This window comes from Guyanagaster necrorhizus (assembly GCF_019112545.1).
Source record: "Guyanagaster necrorhizus MCA 3950 unplaced genomic scaffold BT62scaffold_68, whole genome shotgun sequence".
Lineage (NCBI taxonomy): Eukaryota > Fungi > Basidiomycota > Agaricomycetes > Agaricales > Physalacriaceae > Guyanagaster > Guyanagaster necrorhizus.
The window spans coordinates 1-17,115 of record NW_025064947.1 but is presented as its reverse complement, the minus strand read 5'-3'; the positions used below and the strand labels follow the sequence as shown (position 1 = coordinate 17,115).

Genomic DNA, 17,115 nt, shown 5'->3' with positions numbered 1-17,115 from the left:
CCCCACAAGTGGGATCAAAGAATTGCCCCATCACTCAATCATGAGCGGGGGCTGAAGAAAGAAGGGGGATTGATCCGCTACGATGGACGGATCTACATCCCAAGAGATCAAAAGCTTCATGGTGATACCATCACCATCTGCCACAATCATGCGACCACCAGACATCCTGGGATCACAAAAACAAAGGAGTTAGTCTTGAAGGAATACTGGTGGCCCAAGATGGACCAAGATATCACCTGATATGTCAAGGCTTGCAAGGTTTGCCAATGGGGCAAATCCTCAACTCAACCACGAGCAGCACCACTCCACCTGAATGAGGTCTCTTCATCACCATGGACCCACATTTCGGTGGATATGATAACCAGACTTCCCAAAAGTGACAGCTATGATGCCATCATCATCATAGTCAATCGCTTCTCGAAGGCGATCATTCTGATCACCTGCTCAACAGAATTGACATCCAAGGGATGGGCAAAGATACTACATGATGAGGTTTATGCAAAGTATGGCATGCCTCAAGTAGTGATTTCAGACAGAGGACCACAATTCATCTCCAAATTCTTGGATGATTTGTACCGACTCCTCAACATCAAAAGGAATGCCTTGACAGCATATCACCCACAAACAGATGGCCAAACAGAACAGGCCAATCAAGAAATTGAAAAGTATCTTCAACTTTTCATCAACTACTGACAAGATGACTGGACGGAATGGCTGGCCTTGGCAGCATTCCAGCACAACAACAGAATCCATTCGGTGACAGGGAAGACCTCATTCTTTGTCAATTACAGAAGGAACCCACCAGTAGCAGAAACTGGATGGGTACATACAACAACCCCGGCATCATCGGATTTTGCAACCACAATGGCAAAAATCCATGAAGAAACGAAGACAGCCCTTGAAAAGGCCGCCGCGACAATGAAAAAGCAGTATGACAAACACTGTTGACCAGCCCATGAGTATTCAGTCAATGACAAGGTTTGGCTGGATACAACAAACCTTCACTTGCCATGTCCAAAACAGAAGCTGGCGGACAAACGAACAGGACCGTTCAAAGTCATGGCCAAGATCGGCAACTCCACATACAAGTTGCAGTTACCAGCAACTTGGAAAGTTCATAATGTCTTCAATGAGACATTATTAACGCCATATATCGCACTGGCCTTTCCAAATCAAGAACAACCACCTCCACCGCCACCAGAACTCATCGACGATGAAGAACATTATGAAATTGATGAAGTGCTAAACCACAAGACATGAAGGGTTAGAGCACAAGGCAGAGGCATGAAAACAACTGTTGACTACCTAGTCAGCTGGAAAGGCTATGGACCCAAATCAAACCAATGGGTCAATGAAAATTATATGGACACAGAGGAGACCATCCATGAATACGAACTGCGAAACAACAGGATGTCAATGGGACATACAGCGAGAAGCAATGAACCCCATCCAAGTGACAAGTCTACAGGCAACCTGTAGCAGGCCAATGTTCAACACATACCAACCAGCAAAGCCATGGAGGACTCCATGGACCAGAAGACTTATCCCTAAATTAACCATCGGGACGATGGTCTTAAGGAGGGGGTAATGTTACAATTTTTCCTATTTTCTTTTTCTTTTTCCTCAGGGATGACCCCTATCTTTGCTTAGTCAGGGCATCTAGGACTGGCACTTAGGACGGGTGCTTAGGACCAGTGCTTAGAACTGTGGGAAAGCTTAGTCAGCAACCCAGTCGGTCTTGGTTCTACTGCACTGCTGTGTGCTGTAAAAAGAGAGACAATACTCTTTTTGTTCTCCAACTGCGGCACAGCAGTAACAGCACACAGCAGGACAATAGACTTTGTAGAGAGCTGAGTAACCACAGCAGTAACAGCAGCAGCAGCAGGAGTCATCTTTTGTGAACATTTATTTATAGTACGATACCAGAACAGTATATAAGTAGTGTAGCTCTTGCTGTAATACCCCAGCTTTGAGCTAAAGTTTATTCTTCACCATCCAATCTCGAGCGACTTGCAACTGCTTTGAACCACACTCTCTATCATCACATCAGTGAACTCAGTCAGTCTAACCTGAAGTGCGAGGTTCTGAACTGTTTATCACGTGTTGATAGTCACATGGAGTTTGGGCTTAACAGTATTCATGTCTACTATACATGCAAGAGATGATACAACTAGCACATAATGGAACAAGACTTGTTATTATACCTGGCTTGAGTGACAATTGGTAGAGTGCATGACTTAGCAACAGAATGATACCAGCAGGATCATGCTGCATGTGAAGTCCTAGCACTTGGCACTAAATACACTGATACAAGCACAGAGATGCACACTAATAATCAAAAGAATACAATCAAACTATGATTGGGACTTTGATCAGAACTTGACATCACATTGACTGATGATGCATAAGCATTGATGCACTAAGAGACATGCTCTAGACCAGATAAATAATGTGCAGCAATGTAAACACAAATATTTGGACAGTTGGCTGAGAGATATAAGGATGAGATAGAGTGACAATCATGAGAGATAAATCTGGCAGTCTAGAACAGATACCACATGTGGTCTAATTACTCTGAGGAGATAAGAAAGACAAAGAGACATGTGAGTGAGCTAACTAATGTCAAGTCACTTGAAAACAGTGGATCTGATTTTGAGTCAGAGCAGAACATGTGAGTCAAACTGTGACATGTGCAGGAATGACTCATGTAGAACTCTGAGAAGGAATTCTACATGTTAATAATATTATATTAGTTTGTATGAAATTATGCTACTGTAGAATAGTTAAATACCATAGGGTAAGAGTAGTATACAAGTTTCTGACCCCTATTGTTATGATGTCCTTGTGCTCTAGCCTCTGAGTTTAGTTTGTAACTTCAGATGAGAGAATAAACCTATATTGATATCATTTCTGAGTGATTTGAGTATCACATGAAGCATTGAAAGCTAACACAGGACTTGAGTCTCATTAAATAAATGGATTTGACTTGCAGAAATAGGTTTGTGGGGAAGATAACGAAGACAATGGAGCTCAGGATAGATTTTAATTAGAAGTTAATGTCGATGAAGCCATCGCGTACTGTTCTCTTTCTGCATGCGAGGAACACAGCTTAATGCTTTGCTCCAGAAACTGCCCAAAGTATGCCCCTCTCCAAGATCTCGTTTTGTACCGAGGTTCACCAATGATGATTACGGTAAGCGCCATGATGCCCCGTCAGAAGGATTATTATGCCAAACTACGCAAGGAACATTTTTTTCCTTCGAGGAAACGCCCGGGAACGGACAATACGGTCCCATCTCGTCCATTCTCATTCTATTGTTTGGAACCCGCCCCTGTGACGTCCGTACTATTAATTTTTTGGACCGCTGTCACGACTCAAGTGCATTTGTCGGCTTTGTATAACCGTTCTTCTCTCTGATGAGGGCATCTTGTGTTGTTCTGCGGAAACCGAGTCGTTCTCGGTCTTTGTTTCTCCTGAATCTATTTCTTTCATTCGAGAAATGATATTCCAGGCCTCCATTCCACATTCCAAATCTTTGCAGTACTCTTTGGCATACGGCCAACGACAAGGCCATCTTGATCCTTCGTTCCATGCATGGGCAAGTCTTTCATGCCCTGGCGAAGTGTCTTGCGTGCGCAAATAAACAACTTGGGCTGGTAACCTGCAGCCATGGCTGTAAATTTCAGGTCTGCGTACGTTCGAGTCATTGTTCCAATGGACCACCTAATTCCATTTAGTATTGTTATTGGATGGAAGTGAGCTAAATTTTCATGAATGTCGGTAAACTCCGTGCATTGTCCACCAATAGGTCTATCCGCTTTCCGAATAGTAATGTATCGCTGACTAGGAAACACAGGAATGAGTAAACTGATATCCAGATCCTAATCCATCCTCATATTTATCATTGCAGAAAAGTCTCTTGTCTCTCCGCTTCTTCCTGTTTCCTACATTGCCTGGTAAAAGAGGCGCGTATCACGTATAACAGCTCTCAAGAGGAGCCGCGACTGAGATCTGATATGCAGTTCATTGTCTTAGCGTTACTGATTCACGCCCGCGGCAGGTTCGTATGAATATAACAGGTTAAATCAGATTCAAAGTTCGAATGAGTCCTCGTCCTTTTCTTCCTTCGATCATATTATTGTGCAGTTCTTGGCTGGAACTGAGGTCATTTAGCATGGCGCAACGTCCGCAGATTCCGATTGGCTGCATATTTTGGACCGTTCGCTGAGACAACGGTGCCAAAAGCGTTTCCATCAAGGACTTCGAAAGTGCGGTCCAACGCGAGAGGAAGAAGAGGATACCACATCTATTGTTATTATGCTGGGTGGAAGTGGATGTTTTTGCCTGGTTCTAAACGTATAGCTTATTGTGTACTAAGATCCTCTTTTCGGGAGAAGACCAGTCGTAGAGATCTCTCTTGATCGGTTAGCGTTGTTCCTTAGTCCATCGCTATGCTAATAAGTTCGCAAGACTGAGGCTACCTCATTAAGCGATGATTAAACCGCGTGTTTTGTTCCCAAAACCATCTTAATAACATAGACTGAGCAATTTCCCAGCCTCGTGAAACGTTCGTGAGTAATCAGATGCTTGGGTGGTAGTTTCTTTGATTTGAAACTGATATGCAGCGACACCATCTTGTAAGATGCCTTAGTTGCGCCGACAACGAAGTCCGTACTAGTTACGTCCATCTGAATGATCAGCGTCGGCGCTTGCGGACCTCACATTCTATTCAATACAAATACATGCTCGGATAATTCTCTCTTGGAAAATTACGCCCCTTCTGATTCACTTTTTTGGTCCAAATGTGATTCACCTCACCTTGATTCGATCTCCATACAGCGTACAACGGTAACCCTTAGATAAACATTGTTTTCCTTGGACTCGAGACGGGTATCCAGTCATCACCATCGAGGATTACATCTGCACAATGACTTACGTGTCCATATCCCCCAGCTATGGTAATAGATATTAATGGTAACCCCCCCCCAATGACAGGAAGTGCAAGCGCTGTAGCATCAAAGGTCATAAATGATAAATGACTTACATGTCGCAGCCTCGTCTGCAAAGGTAGACCTGGCGTGGAATACTATCTTCCACCGTCGCTTGCATTTTATCAGGCGGTGCAGGCTAAGTCGTTCAGGCAGAAGTGCGTGGAAGTGATTATAGTATCGGAGCTAACGGCCGGCGGTGACTGCCGGTGGCAGGCTCAGAGCACATGATGTAAGGCGTCTCTCTTTTTGATGCATTACTAGCACCCGGCTTTACTACTTCCTGTTCCTGTTACTCCGACTCGCTCGTAACGCATAGTATAACGTTTATCTCCATTTTACATGTCCATCGATAAATTCAGACTCCAGAGGTGAATCAGATGGATTCCAGTGAGCCGTTCTCTTCTGTCCCCAATACATCCGAATCGGAATGATTTCCTTCCGAAAAGAGTCATAGATGCAATCCACACGTATCCATGATACTTCATGCTCGAACAGAAAACTTTCAGCAGCAAATCTATTGGGAACTCGTCAATGTGTGCATCACCCATTCATTTTCATGATTGTGGCTTTTTTTTCGGCGCTGTTTTCGTAGGTCCTCATTTTGCGTACGAATGATGTTACCTGACTATTTCTGTTCCATTAAAATCTAAGGTTTTGATTATACATGTAAATCAATCTTCCGGTGAAATCTTCGTTGGCCGTGCGTGAGTCATGTCAAGGAATGACACAATCAATGAACAGCCTCTTATCGCATATCAAAATGATGCACGATCGTGCTGGAAGATGCGATTCTCCGCACTCTATATATTCTGGACAAACTATGGAACCATCATCTTTTGAATGACATGAAGCACGTACATTGTAACTGAGCTATTGTCGTAGGTCGCAGTACGTGGCTTACACAGTCCGGCCTACTTATTCCCTTACCTTCCTAGATTTCCAACAGACTGGGACTACAGGAGATTTTTTTCCGTCTCGTTGCTGGAACGGCGCGACTACCTGATTATCAGTAATGAATTCACCAAAGCAAACAGATAGCATATCTCCGATCAGCAAGCACAAAGCCGGGGGTGTGATCGTTGCGAAACGAAAAATGAACGATGAACAAGTCAATAGGCTCCCTCCTTATATGGACAGAGAGCAGTATCACGCGTGGCAAAGTTTCATCTGTTGAGGTCTTGTCAAATGCTGATTCACGATTTCAGATGAACCAATATGTGATCGTCTGCTTGTATCCACTACTTTCCGGGAAGATTGTGGCTTCTAACGGCTGCAATATCGACGATGTTTCAAATCGTGGTACCGTCTGATTGTTTCTCAACATCTTCGACTATTTTCCTAAGGTAGAATATTTACTATATCACACGTGCTGCAACCTGCTGACGAGATGTTTCTTTCTGTGTGTAGAATGTTCCCCGTTTCCGGCGCCATCATCACGCCTGTAGCATCTTCCGGTAGCAGCTGCTTGTTGTGAGCATACCATGAAACCATTCATAGATCAACCGTTACTGATATCATATCATAGCCATCTATACTTTCCAGTACTCGAAACTTGATGAGGCACGCTCGAAAGGGTATTCCCCACCCCAGGATTCAACATCCAACAAACTTTCCTTGACAGCATTCCGGAGCTCTCTCGCCGCTTCGCAAGCCATGGCATAGTCATCGACACGTCCTCCTTCGAGCTCTTCCTTCGAACTCTGTAAGCCCGTGATATCAGCATCTCCATCAGTGTATCCTTCCGACACGAATACGTACTTGGATAGCTTGACAAATATCCGCATCGACGTTTACAAGTATATTGGCTACTTCGCTCTCATTGTTCCATCTAAGTCCGATGGTCGCACGGACTACCACAGCTAGGATTACCAAGCTTGTGAAGCCAAGACCGGCACCAAAGAGGCAACGAGCACGACGCAATGCCTCCTGGAGGTACTCCGATGGATATATACTTCCATCGTGAGCGTCTCGGTTGAAGAGGGGCCCTTGAACTGGGTCAGTGGTAGCACCAGATCGTTGCAAACGGTTACGGGCGGCCTCGGAGAAGGTGGAGCCAATGTTCGGTATTCCGGATCCAACGAGATTTCTGATGATACTACGCAGGCTGAGTACTAACAAGTTAGCGTCATTAACCCGAGGTCGTATTAAAGTGTACTGACTCGTCGACCTGGGCGTTTGCGATAAACGTGTCCACCATCAAGTTCCTGCGAGAGCATCAGCCACAGCCCTGTTGTCATCTGAAACAATGCTTACACATGTCCCAGTGCTGGTCGGACGGTCAGAGATGCATCTGGAGCTGGCATGTTGTCTCGTTCAAAGAGTCTGCGAATCCGATATCGTTTCATCCACGGGTCATATCATCTTATAAGGTTGACCAATGCGCTGTGTCGGAGTTCTCCTTCCGGAGCACAAGGATCTCGCCTCCCAAATGGGTCTTTTCATCATCTGGCGGCAGAACTGAGGCCAAACCGGCCAAATCTTTGATCACCGTAAGTATTGCAATTCATCTCAGAACCAAAAATCTGCCCCTTCTATTCCGATAAAGCCTTCTTAGAATCGACACTATCACCCTTGTCCTACCTGTTCTTGATGTTTCAGCAAGCATGCCCGAGGCAGACCGATCCGACCTTTTCATATAAATACTTACGGCGCAAAAGTTGCGGAATTCTCGGTCTTCGTGGAGCCCTGACTATACTTATAACACTGGCGTTGCGTTCGATCTCTTCAATCCATGACCTCCTTTGAAACATTTCGTCTCGGTCCCATCCAGGCTCCTCGAGTATGGACCGGGCTGTGGCAATTATCGAGTAACGCCTGGGGAACTGCGTCTGCTACCAAGATCCGGCAAGCGATGTCTCGCTATGTCGAATCAGGGTACACCGCTTTTGGTATGTCTCTTCACATCTGTTCATGATACCCGGGAGTGATCTGGATTTCACAGACATGGTACAATATTTCTTCTGATCTTTTATTGATATCTCTTACCGTCTTCCCTTTCCCCAAATATTACAGGGTGAGACTTTGCTCTATGATGTTTTCATCATTGAGCCACATAATGTGTGATAGCGGACCACTATGGAAGCGCGGAGATTGTATTTGTAAGGAAATCTCACGCCGATGATATATCAATGTCTCACTAATAATCCTCGGACAGGGTCAATTTCGACAAAGCCAGCGTTGTCCGTCTGACATCATTGGAGCAACGAAATGGTGCGTATTCAAGACCATCACGCCCACCCGAGACGTAGTCGAGACCGCTGTGCGGGAGCGCATGGAAAGGATGAAAACAGATTACATCGACCTTCTCCAGGTATAGCTGGACTCTCTTGACACCACCTCCTTGCCTAATTCTTCCCTCCACAGTTCCATTGGCAAGATTATGGGGATAAGGGATACCTTCCAACACTCCAAATCCTTGAAGATCTTCGAAATAATGGTTTCATATCGGCGATCGGGCTTTGCAATTTCGACGCTATTCATACAGACGAGATTTGTGCTCAACTGGGGCAGGGCGTCGTTGTATCTAATCAAGTTCAGGTGATACCCCTTCGGCCGGCAGATTTGAGCTGTAAACCATTTATGTTGCTCTTTACAGTTTTCGTTGATTGATACACGCCCTCTTCATGGCATGTCGGATGTTTGTGACAAACACGGCCTGAAGCTCTTAACATATGGAACCGTGGTGAGCATCTTCTTGATCTCTGTTTCGTTGTCGTGATGGCTTTGTTAAATTCAGTGTGGCGGTTTCCTCGCCGACAAGTGGCTTAATCAGCCAGAGCCAGATTCTTACGCTGGCAATCTTACGCCCTCTCAACGAAAGGTACCGTCTTTTTCCGCGCTTCTACCCACAGGCTCATCCCGTCCATTGAAATATAGTACCTCGACATGATTGTGAAGGCCTGGGGTGACTGGTCGCTATTCCAGTCGCTTCTCTCAGTACTGCGTATCATCGGTGATCGCCATGGAGGTGTCAGTATCGCCAATGTGGCCACTCGATGGGTATTAGATTATCAGTTTGTTGGAGCTGTGATCATCGGTAACTGATGTTCTTCCGATTACCCTTTCATCCGGTCTCAGGTCCAACTTCCAGGGGCGCGTTTGGGTCTTTCCGAACATTCTGTGGACAACAGCCGTGTCTTCGAATTCAATTTGACTGAAGAGGATCGCACGGCCATCGATGTCGTCTTGGAGCGTTCAAATGGCCGTCGGATGATTACTACAATTGGTGACTGCGGAGCTGAATATCGTTAAGATAGATATTCTCGTGTCGCTCTGATTTTTTTAATAGAACGACTGATGCTTGATATCGGATTTACCTTAACGTCTTCTTTCACCTGTGAAAATCGTTGCCCTGAGGACTCCCCTATGCGGAGCATTTATATATTGCTCGTCATATGGTATTCATTTTTAAAGGCAGCTCATGACTTATCAGGTACAAAACTGCATGGGAATCTATAACGAAAGATCAGAACTCCCACATATCCTGAAACGTTTCGGGATTTGAGTGAACTCCATTCTCTCTAGATATATAAGAGCCGAACCCAGTTGAGCTATTTCAACCCTATATAAAGGCCTTTGGTTTAGAACCCCCGTGCCCCTTTCACCCACAGATGTTATGTGTAACCACTTCCTTCGACTCGTTTCAAAGAATATTTTTGATGCGACTCTGAAGCAGATATTTAATAGATACTGTACATACCTGATGCGCAAACGGATTTTGCTAGACAAAAAAGATCGGATTATCGGCTCTCTATATGAACCTCGCAATTCCCTGAATATATACTTCCTGTCCGATAGAGGTCACTATTAGCGAAACTAGGAATCATTCTCGTAGGCCTGCCGATTTCAATTTCTAATTCGAAGCTGTATTCTTTTAAATGTGTTCCGATCTCGAGTTCATGATATCTTCAGAAGGTTTCTATTTTATGACAAAATCGAGCCTGTCAGGTAAGAGGTCCGATGATTATCCGACAGGCGTCGTTGCAGAAAAAGGCGGTGATGGCCAAAGCGGGCCATCAAATTTCGGAACTAGCACTGAACTTCATCTCCGACGCGCGTACCTAAGGCTACAGCATCACTATGCATGACAAACCGCTATGATGTAGTATTCTTCCGCTGATTTTCAGCATCTATGTCATCTTTTGCTGTGATTACTACTACATCGATGCATATAAACAGCTTCAGAATTGCCATTCACGCATCGAAGTCTGGAAAACATTGCACTATGCGTCCACGGCCCCCTTTTTCCTCTTTGTTCGGCTGCGCAGCCCCTTCTTGCTGTATATTGGTAATCGTATATGGTATCGAGTTTGCCCAAACATTGGATGTGCGGGATTCAAAGAGCTCATTTCAATGTTCCAGAGTTTGTGTTCTTGACTCTTTGATCGGACCCTCGTGGACTGCTTCTTGCTTCTTCTCTCATGGACCCGACATTTTCTTCGCAAAGTTTTCTATCGCATCTCACCAGCTCTTTTTGTAAAAGAGGGAGAACAACGAGTGCTTTCTCCAAGTTATTCCAGAGAATTGGTTCCCGATGTCCCGTTTGAATTCTGTGATCTCGAACGGTGAAGATATTGACGAAGTGAGTCTCCCAATCGCCCTGATGCTCATTCTTACTCGGTTGTATGTTCAGCTTTTCTCAAACTCCACTGTTCAGCCAAATATAAAGATAGACCCAGTGAAAGCATTACCGGTATCTAATTTGTCTAGAAAGAAAGCAGAAGTCCATTTGTATAAGAAGGAATGCATTGTAAGTTTCAGTCTCGACTCATTCGCTCTCTAATATTGTGTGCAAGAAAATATGGAATAGAGAGAAGAAGAGGCTTGGGTATCGACCATGGAATGGTGACGAAACTTGGGACAAATACTCGTACGAAGTCTTGGTCCCTCTCAAAGAGGCATTGTTGAAGGAGAGCGACCAAATTATTTACGCGGCGAGAGCTATGACCAATGGTGAATTCAAACAACTATTGTATCTGGAGTACCCATGGGTACAGGCCTTAGAGAAAAGTGTGAAACCACATAGTCGAACGAATAGGCCTGTAGATATCAGTGATTGGTCTCTCAAGGCTCCGACGTTCGACGAAGCAGTACGTCATCCGTACATTTACGTTTTATTGCTAAGCATGTCCTACAGTGTTAGAAATGCCAGATAGCAGGATTGTGCTGCGAAGCAAAAGCGATTGGGGTGCCGATTAACTCCCCAGAAGGACGCAAAAGGTACAAGGGACTTCGCTGCAAATACTGCATCGCTTCTCGATCTAGGGATTGGGATGCAGGAATGCAATGTTGGAATAACTCCTCGTCGAGACGAGTGCCACACACACCTTCCACCAAATGGAAACGTGAGAAGGAAGAGAAAGCAGGAGAGGAAGAGACACGTACCAACCAAAGATTGCGTGGTCCTGAATTTCTCCGTGACGATGATTCTGGCGAACTACCACTTTCCGCTTCACAAGAGAGTACTTTGACAATACATAATCGAATCCCAGCCTCTGTCTCCATAATCGACCAATTACTGGATGATATCAAAGGAGGTTACCATTCTCTTGCCGAGGAGATGCAAGCCGAACGTACAAGGCTCGCTGCAGAGGTCGAATCAATGAAAAGACAACTGTCGGATTCGAATGATGAAATGAAGACGATCAAACGAGAGCTTGCGGAAAGCAGGAGATCGGAAGTAGAGGCTAGAGAGGACTGTCGAATAATGGAGAAGAGACTTTCGATGATGAAAAAAATGGCTGATAAAGCGGAAACGGCGCTTGCGAGTTAGAGGACCCCATGAAAGAGCTGTTTGCGACAGCGGGGGGACTGTGATATTCTATGGTAGCGACAGAATGCTGTGAAAGTAATCCTAACCAAGTGTCAATGGCAGAAATGATGACGTCTGATTACGAAGAGACTGTAACACACGACAGATAAATTAAGCCCATCGCAGCGATCTATTTGCCGGTCCTCCGGAGTTTCCGCAATGACTTTATTGGTCCAGCTGAAGATGCCTCATCTATATCTCCCTCAGCGAGTGAACTCGACATCACTACAGGTTCCGGATCCTCTGAACAGCCTCGGGCCAGGAAACGGTCAAGTGGATGGTTCCAGAAACTTTTGCAATCTTTATCCCGGATATCAGGGAAATTTCGCGCAGGTACGAATGTTTTCCGGAGAGGAGAGGGACACGATGGGAATGTAATATTCAAAGTCCCCTGCTTCAAGTTCTGAACTTCCATCTCGAGCAGGGAGATCTGCTGTTCCTGTTCCTTGAAGCGACTATAAATAATTTCGAAGAACTCGGCATGAGAAAAGATATGCATTTCGTCTAGAGACAAACTCTGTATAACGTGTGATAGCGTTTCAGTGTTGTAAGAAGGGGAAACGGACAGAAATCTCTGATGACATTGGATCAATATCCATAGTATCACAGGACAGATTGGCAGGCGGGATGATGAGCTCAAATCTGTTGATGCCGCTGTTTCAAAGTCTTTCCCCCAAATCCCTGTTTTGTTCCAAAGTTCAAGATACTTCAGGGCAGAGTGAGATGATGGAAGCTCATCGGCCGGATCCCATACCCAATCGCCCTGATGTTCCTTCAAACCACGCGTCCAGTGGTATAGCGTGATACCGCCCTCTATCTGCCCCTCGTGGAGCTTAAATCCTTTATACCCCTTCAAAACCCATCTCTTCCAGTCTAGATGCAACCATATGAACATTTTATCAGAAAGGACTATCTTAGAACGCACCAAGCTTAACGGGATCCTTCTCATACTCTTCTTTTCCGTACGAATCCCAAAACTCCTCAACATTCCCTGGATCAGAAAGAAGCCAACCCAGATGATATCTCACGAGCGCCCTGTCGAACGTCTTGCATCGCCATGTATGCTTCATTCCCACACCCATGGCTCTCCGAGCTGCTCTCAGCATGGCATCGCACAGCCGCGCAACATGAAGTATCCCTCCTTTCAACTCATCCCATTCCTTCTTCTGAAACTTTGCGTCAACAGAGAGAACCAGCTGGAGAGATGTCCATTGAAAGTCGGCAGCGAACATGAGAGGGATACGGTATGGAGTAGGGATGTCCGTCGTTGATCCGTCTCCCAATGTGACGGTAGTCCACCGGCCTCGGTGGGGCGGTCCACCCGGAACGGAGAAGCAATGCGTGACGAGGAATTTGATGATGTCAGCTTTCGACCAATCAACGGTGTCGAGATAGTCGAGTTCAGCAGGGTGTCTCCAACCATATATATCATCCAGTTTCGACAAGGGGGAGCGCGAAAGAGGGAAGATGATATCGTTGTCAGAAGGCCCTTCCTTTTTTACGACAGCAACAGGAAATGATTTATAGTTTCGTACTTTTTTCTGGAGCGTTCGGTGGCCGGGACTTGGTTTTGAGCTGTATGACTCATTGGCAATTCGTACCATACTGTTGTATGCGCTGAGAGGGTACATGTGAGACAAAAATTTATGGTGGTTGCAATATCACGCGGCTTACCGTCTGAGACGTGACGGCCTGAGGTCGTTGCTTCGAATGCAGTGGGGCCCACGGCGATCCCAAGTCTGAACAGAACAAAAGGCTGGTGGTAGAAGAGAACTGGCGACCTTCCCGAAATGGAAGTCACCGTCTTGATTTCATACCGTGGTGACGACTTGTCTCGGCTCGGAATTGAACGATACCGCCGTTTCAAATATCTGATAGATGGAAGTGATATTCTGATTTTAACCCTCCAGTGAGTAAACGTCAGGCGTGGCGAAATCATTCAGCGTTTAAATTTAGAATTTACAGAACGCATACCACGGACCGCGGTGGCAACTGGGTCTGAGACTCCGGCGAACCTCAGCAACGCAGCACTTGGCTCTATGGAGAACAAACCCCCATTAACTCTTCAGAGCGGACAATTTCCCAATATCGAGTATTCGAATCGTTGGAGCTTTTCATAAGGTTTCTGATCTTAAATTTCGACATATACTGGTAGAGACAAGGAAAGGTCTGCACAAGCCTTAAAACAATGTTTCACTTAAATCACCCGATTTGACATATTCAACATGCAATTCGAATCTGTCGACATCATCTACTATGTGGTCTGCCATGCTTAACGACATACTGGCTCGGTGCGATCTTTATCCACTTCAAATGCGAGTATGGGATCGGGAGCCGCTTCATGAAAAGAGACAAATTGAAACTTACCGAGATATTGGCACGTATAGTATGGCCGAATTTGCGAAGCTTTTATTTCCTCCTGCAGGGTCCTAATAGTGATGCATCGTTGTTTGATAGATCGGCAGTAGAGAAATTCGAACTTCGTGAGCCTGGATGGGATGGCATTGAGCCCTGCAACATTGAGAAACTTTACAGTGTTAAGCTCCCACCTTCGTTGGACATTTACAAGCCAACTTGCTTGACCCTAGGTCATTAGAATATCGGCGAGTTCATGTGTACACAATCGGTCTTATAACTTCTTAGTATCCATTCCAACATTTATCTCATTCAAAAAACCTTGTTTTCTCAAGATCATAATTCACCGTATCGTTTTTATGCTTCAATCCAATGGCATTGTATCTGAAATAGTTCGGATTGGATATTCCCTGAAATAACAGCCTGAGCAATGACAACGCGATTAAAACTTTGTCTGAACGATGAGGTCCTGTCCTAAACCAGCTGGATGAAGAATTTCAGGGAAGTGCGGCCTTGAAAACCGTTCGTCTGCAGACCCACAGCTTTTCTCAGGATGTCAATATTCTCAGAAGGTCATTCCCAGACATGTTCACAGGACATTTCCTCGAATCACAGTGGCAGTACACTTTTACATTTTAATATATAAATATATACAACCTCTGCATTCTCAAAACTGGTAATTATACAGAGTATAGGAGTACCGCTCCCCACCTCATTTCGAATGACATCATCGCCAGATTTGACCGAAAATTGTGTGCGCTGGCGTGTAGCCTGCCTTGCCTATTCCTGTAAAATCATTCTTTACTGCAGTCGTTCTTCCGGAAAAACACGAATCACATAACCAAAGGATATTATATAGTTGTATCCTTCCAAAGGCTTGAAACGAAATATCGGATCCTATCTTTGTGGGCTTTAATTGTCCCGACCATTACAGTCTGGGGTAGGAGAGTGCCTCTTCCAAAAAGGGTGTAGAAGGCAGCCATCGTCCGAACTAGGAGTCGCTCTTAGTTCTAGGAGAGCGGGTGTATTAAGTCTACGAGTCTGATCGCCTACTATGCTTAGCGCCAGGTTCAGCTTTCATCACTCCACATTATGTTAATTGTGAAGTCTTCCCTTGGTGTTTAAACGGAAGTATCGCCACCACTGGTATGTGAACGAAGAAAGGCTACTCGTTATTAGGATACGCCGATCAAGATACCCTAAAGAAAGAAAGAAACGAACATCAGTCATATGATAAATCCGTCAGAACTCCTACAAAGTTCGATATTTGCCTTTGCCCCTCATCGACATCGTTGTTAACAATTTTCTGGTCTCGCAGTCACCAGGCGCGCTTTCCTGTCTCGAGTTCCTAGACTGCGAATACCCCGAAGGAAGCGTAACGAACACCTCCGGCGATAGCAAAGGCACACTCTTTCTCTCCGGCACTGACTCGTGGTCTCCGTACCACAACCCTGAGGAGCCAGAAGAGGGGGCAGAGGAAGTGCCCGTCGAGGAGTAAGCCGACCATCGGCTCCCCGAAACACGACCATTGATATCAGCTGCTCCCAACAAAGATCGCTTGGTGTCATTACTGGGAACTATCTGCCAAGGGAGCGTCAACCATGGCGATTTCACTGTAGGCATCAGCTCGGCCTTGGGATGTACCTCGGGCGTCGGCGGCATGATGCAGAGGCTGAAGGAACACTCGCGCTTCTCCTGTTCTTTCTCCTCGGTCAAGCTATCTCGTTCAACAAATTTCCACCGTACTACTTTCCCTTCTTTGATGCCTAGTACTCGATTTAACCATTTTTGAAAGCGTTCCTGCTTTCTACGAAATAGACAAGGAGAATCAGACCGAGAAAACTGAAGAACCCAATGACAAGGACGATTAGCTGGTGGCGCGGAAGAGAATAGTCTTTAGGTGAAGTCTGCGGCGTTGCAGTGTGCGAAGGACCGACAGAAACTGGGGATGAAAGGTCGGAAGTGGCAGAAGGAGTTGTAGGTGTAATAAGGTCGTGTTGCTGCTTCGCCAAAGATACTGAGGTTAAGATAATTACCAGGCCCGGTCCTACTCGAATTGGGTTGGTACTATTAGGCATTTGTACCGTCGAAGATGAGCTGGATAGGATATAAATGCTACTCGCCGCATCTTGCAGTGTCGGAGTCAGACTGGGCGACTCGGTATAGCTTGGCGAGTGCCACAAGTAGCTCCTGGTGGTAGGCGATGCCAGGAATGCAGATATAGCATCCTCCGTCGGATCCTTGCTATGAGATTCCGTCGGTATTGCACTTGTTGGCTCCTCGGTTTGCGCATCCGACCTTGGAGTTGGCGACGGCGCCTGAGTATCGTCCTGAGAGTTTGATGTCATGATCTGCGAATACTGAGTTTCGGCATCCGGGAGTGCTGGAGTAGGGGTAACGCCATCAGAGATAGTGTAACCCCTCTCAGTGTCTGGAAGATGGAACATGTCGACAATGAAACATCTGCGTACGAAAACGGTTAAAACTACGGCTACCTTAACGGTCACATGATACGGTCCGAATATACCGTACCCTCGCGCCTACGCTCCCAGTGGCCCTTCAGGTCGAATTGAGGACATCAGTAAGACTCCCCGAATATCTAGGAGAGATATAAAAAAGAGATTTATCAATATGGGAGGATATGAGAGACATAAGGGCATCGTTGATTAAAAGACAGTAGGGTGTTAGAAGGAATGTGGTGCCAAGGCAAGGAATGTGGTTGTCTCGTGGATATGGACGCTAGCAGTACAAGCATATGGATGTATGGGCGGGGTAGGATAGACGAGATGGTGGTGGATAGTTAAGAGAGAAACAAGTCCCATTTAAGTGCCCTATCCCGGCTCCTCGCCTCTTTCATAGCTAAACACAATTACGTTACCACTATATCAGTGTTCAAAAGCATGGACTGGAGTCTAGTAGATGGTGATAAGTTGTTTAAAATAATTAGATACAGTTCT

General features: G+C 45.6%; 5 protein-coding genes across 5 annotated transcripts; 2 read left to right on the top strand and 3 right to left on the bottom strand.

Moving 5' to 3' along the window:
• Positions 1–6,496: 6,496 nt before the first annotated feature.
• On the bottom strand, positions 6,497–7,383 carry BT62DRAFT_938856 (uncharacterized protein). Its single transcript, XM_043187612.1, has 4 exons — positions 7,246–7,383; positions 7,152–7,196; positions 6,751–7,096; positions 6,497–6,692 (listed from the first exon to the last, which is right to left on the bottom strand). The coding sequence occupies exons 1-4, from the start codon at positions 7,293–7,295 to the stop codon at positions 6,522–6,524; spliced, it is 612 nt and encodes a 203-aa protein (XP_043033053.1). The 5' UTR covers positions 7,296–7,383; the 3' UTR covers positions 6,497–6,521.
• Positions 7,384–7,723: 340 nt separating this feature from the next.
• BT62DRAFT_913156 (Aldo/keto reductase) lies at positions 7,724–9,243 on the top strand (the record flags this gene model as incomplete). Its single annotated transcript, XM_043183879.1, has 8 exons — positions 7,724–7,880; positions 8,059–8,090; positions 8,147–8,302; positions 8,356–8,529; positions 8,588–8,674; positions 8,729–8,812; positions 8,869–9,028; positions 9,083–9,243. The coding sequence occupies 8 exons, from the start codon at positions 7,724–7,726 to the stop codon at positions 9,241–9,243; spliced, it is 1,011 nt and encodes a 336-aa protein (XP_043033052.1).
• Positions 9,244–10,525: 1,282 nt separating this feature from the next.
• BT62DRAFT_998231 (uncharacterized protein) lies at positions 10,526–11,764 on the top strand (the record flags this gene model as incomplete). Its single annotated transcript, XM_043190714.1, has 4 exons — positions 10,526–10,573; positions 10,625–10,741; positions 10,788–11,081; positions 11,135–11,764. 4 exons carry the CDS (start codon positions 10,526–10,528, stop codon positions 11,762–11,764), a joined length of 1,089 nt encoding a protein of 362 aa, XP_043033051.1.
• A 353-nt stretch (positions 11,765–12,117) lies between these two features.
• BT62DRAFT_998230 (uncharacterized protein) lies at positions 12,118–14,365 on the bottom strand (the record flags this gene model as incomplete). The annotated part of the gene is made up of 9 exons (XM_043190713.1): positions 12,118–12,258; positions 12,411–12,676; positions 12,729–13,420; positions 13,478–13,542; positions 13,621–13,674; positions 13,856–13,951; positions 14,088–14,140; positions 14,171–14,314; positions 14,353–14,365. The coding sequence occupies 9 exons, from the start codon at positions 14,363–14,365 to the stop codon at positions 12,118–12,120; spliced, it is 1,524 nt and encodes a 507-aa protein (XP_043033050.1).
• Positions 14,366–15,831: 1,466 nt separating this feature from the next.
• BT62DRAFT_698797 (uncharacterized protein) lies at positions 15,832–16,706 on the bottom strand. Its single transcript, XM_043181925.1, has 2 exons — positions 16,654–16,706; positions 15,832–16,589 (listed from the first exon to the last, which is right to left on the bottom strand). The coding sequence occupies exon 2, from the start codon at positions 16,504–16,506 to the stop codon at positions 15,937–15,939; it is 570 nt and encodes a 189-aa protein (XP_043033049.1). The 5' UTR covers positions 16,507–16,589; positions 16,654–16,706; the 3' UTR covers positions 15,832–15,936.
• Between the last annotated feature and the right edge of the window lie 409 nt (positions 16,707–17,115).

Excerpts from the sequence above, each read along its gene's own strand:
- BT62DRAFT_938856 (XM_043187612.1), bottom strand. The coding sequence starts at position 7,295 with ATGCCAGCTCCAGATGCATCTCTGACCGTCCGACCAGCACTGGGACAT. Across the intron at positions 7,197-7,245 it reads CGACCAGCACTGGGACATGT|GAACTTGATGGTGGACACGT; the intron begins GTAAGCATTGTT and ends ATGCTCTCGCAG. Across the intron at positions 6,693-6,750 it reads ATATTTGTCAAGCTATCCAA|AGTTCGAAGGAAGAGCTCGA; the intron begins GTACGTATTCGT and ends ACGGGCTTACAG.
- BT62DRAFT_698797 (XM_043181925.1), bottom strand. The coding sequence starts at position 16,506 with ATGACATCAAACTCTCAGGACGATACTCAGGCGCCGTCGCCAACTCCA.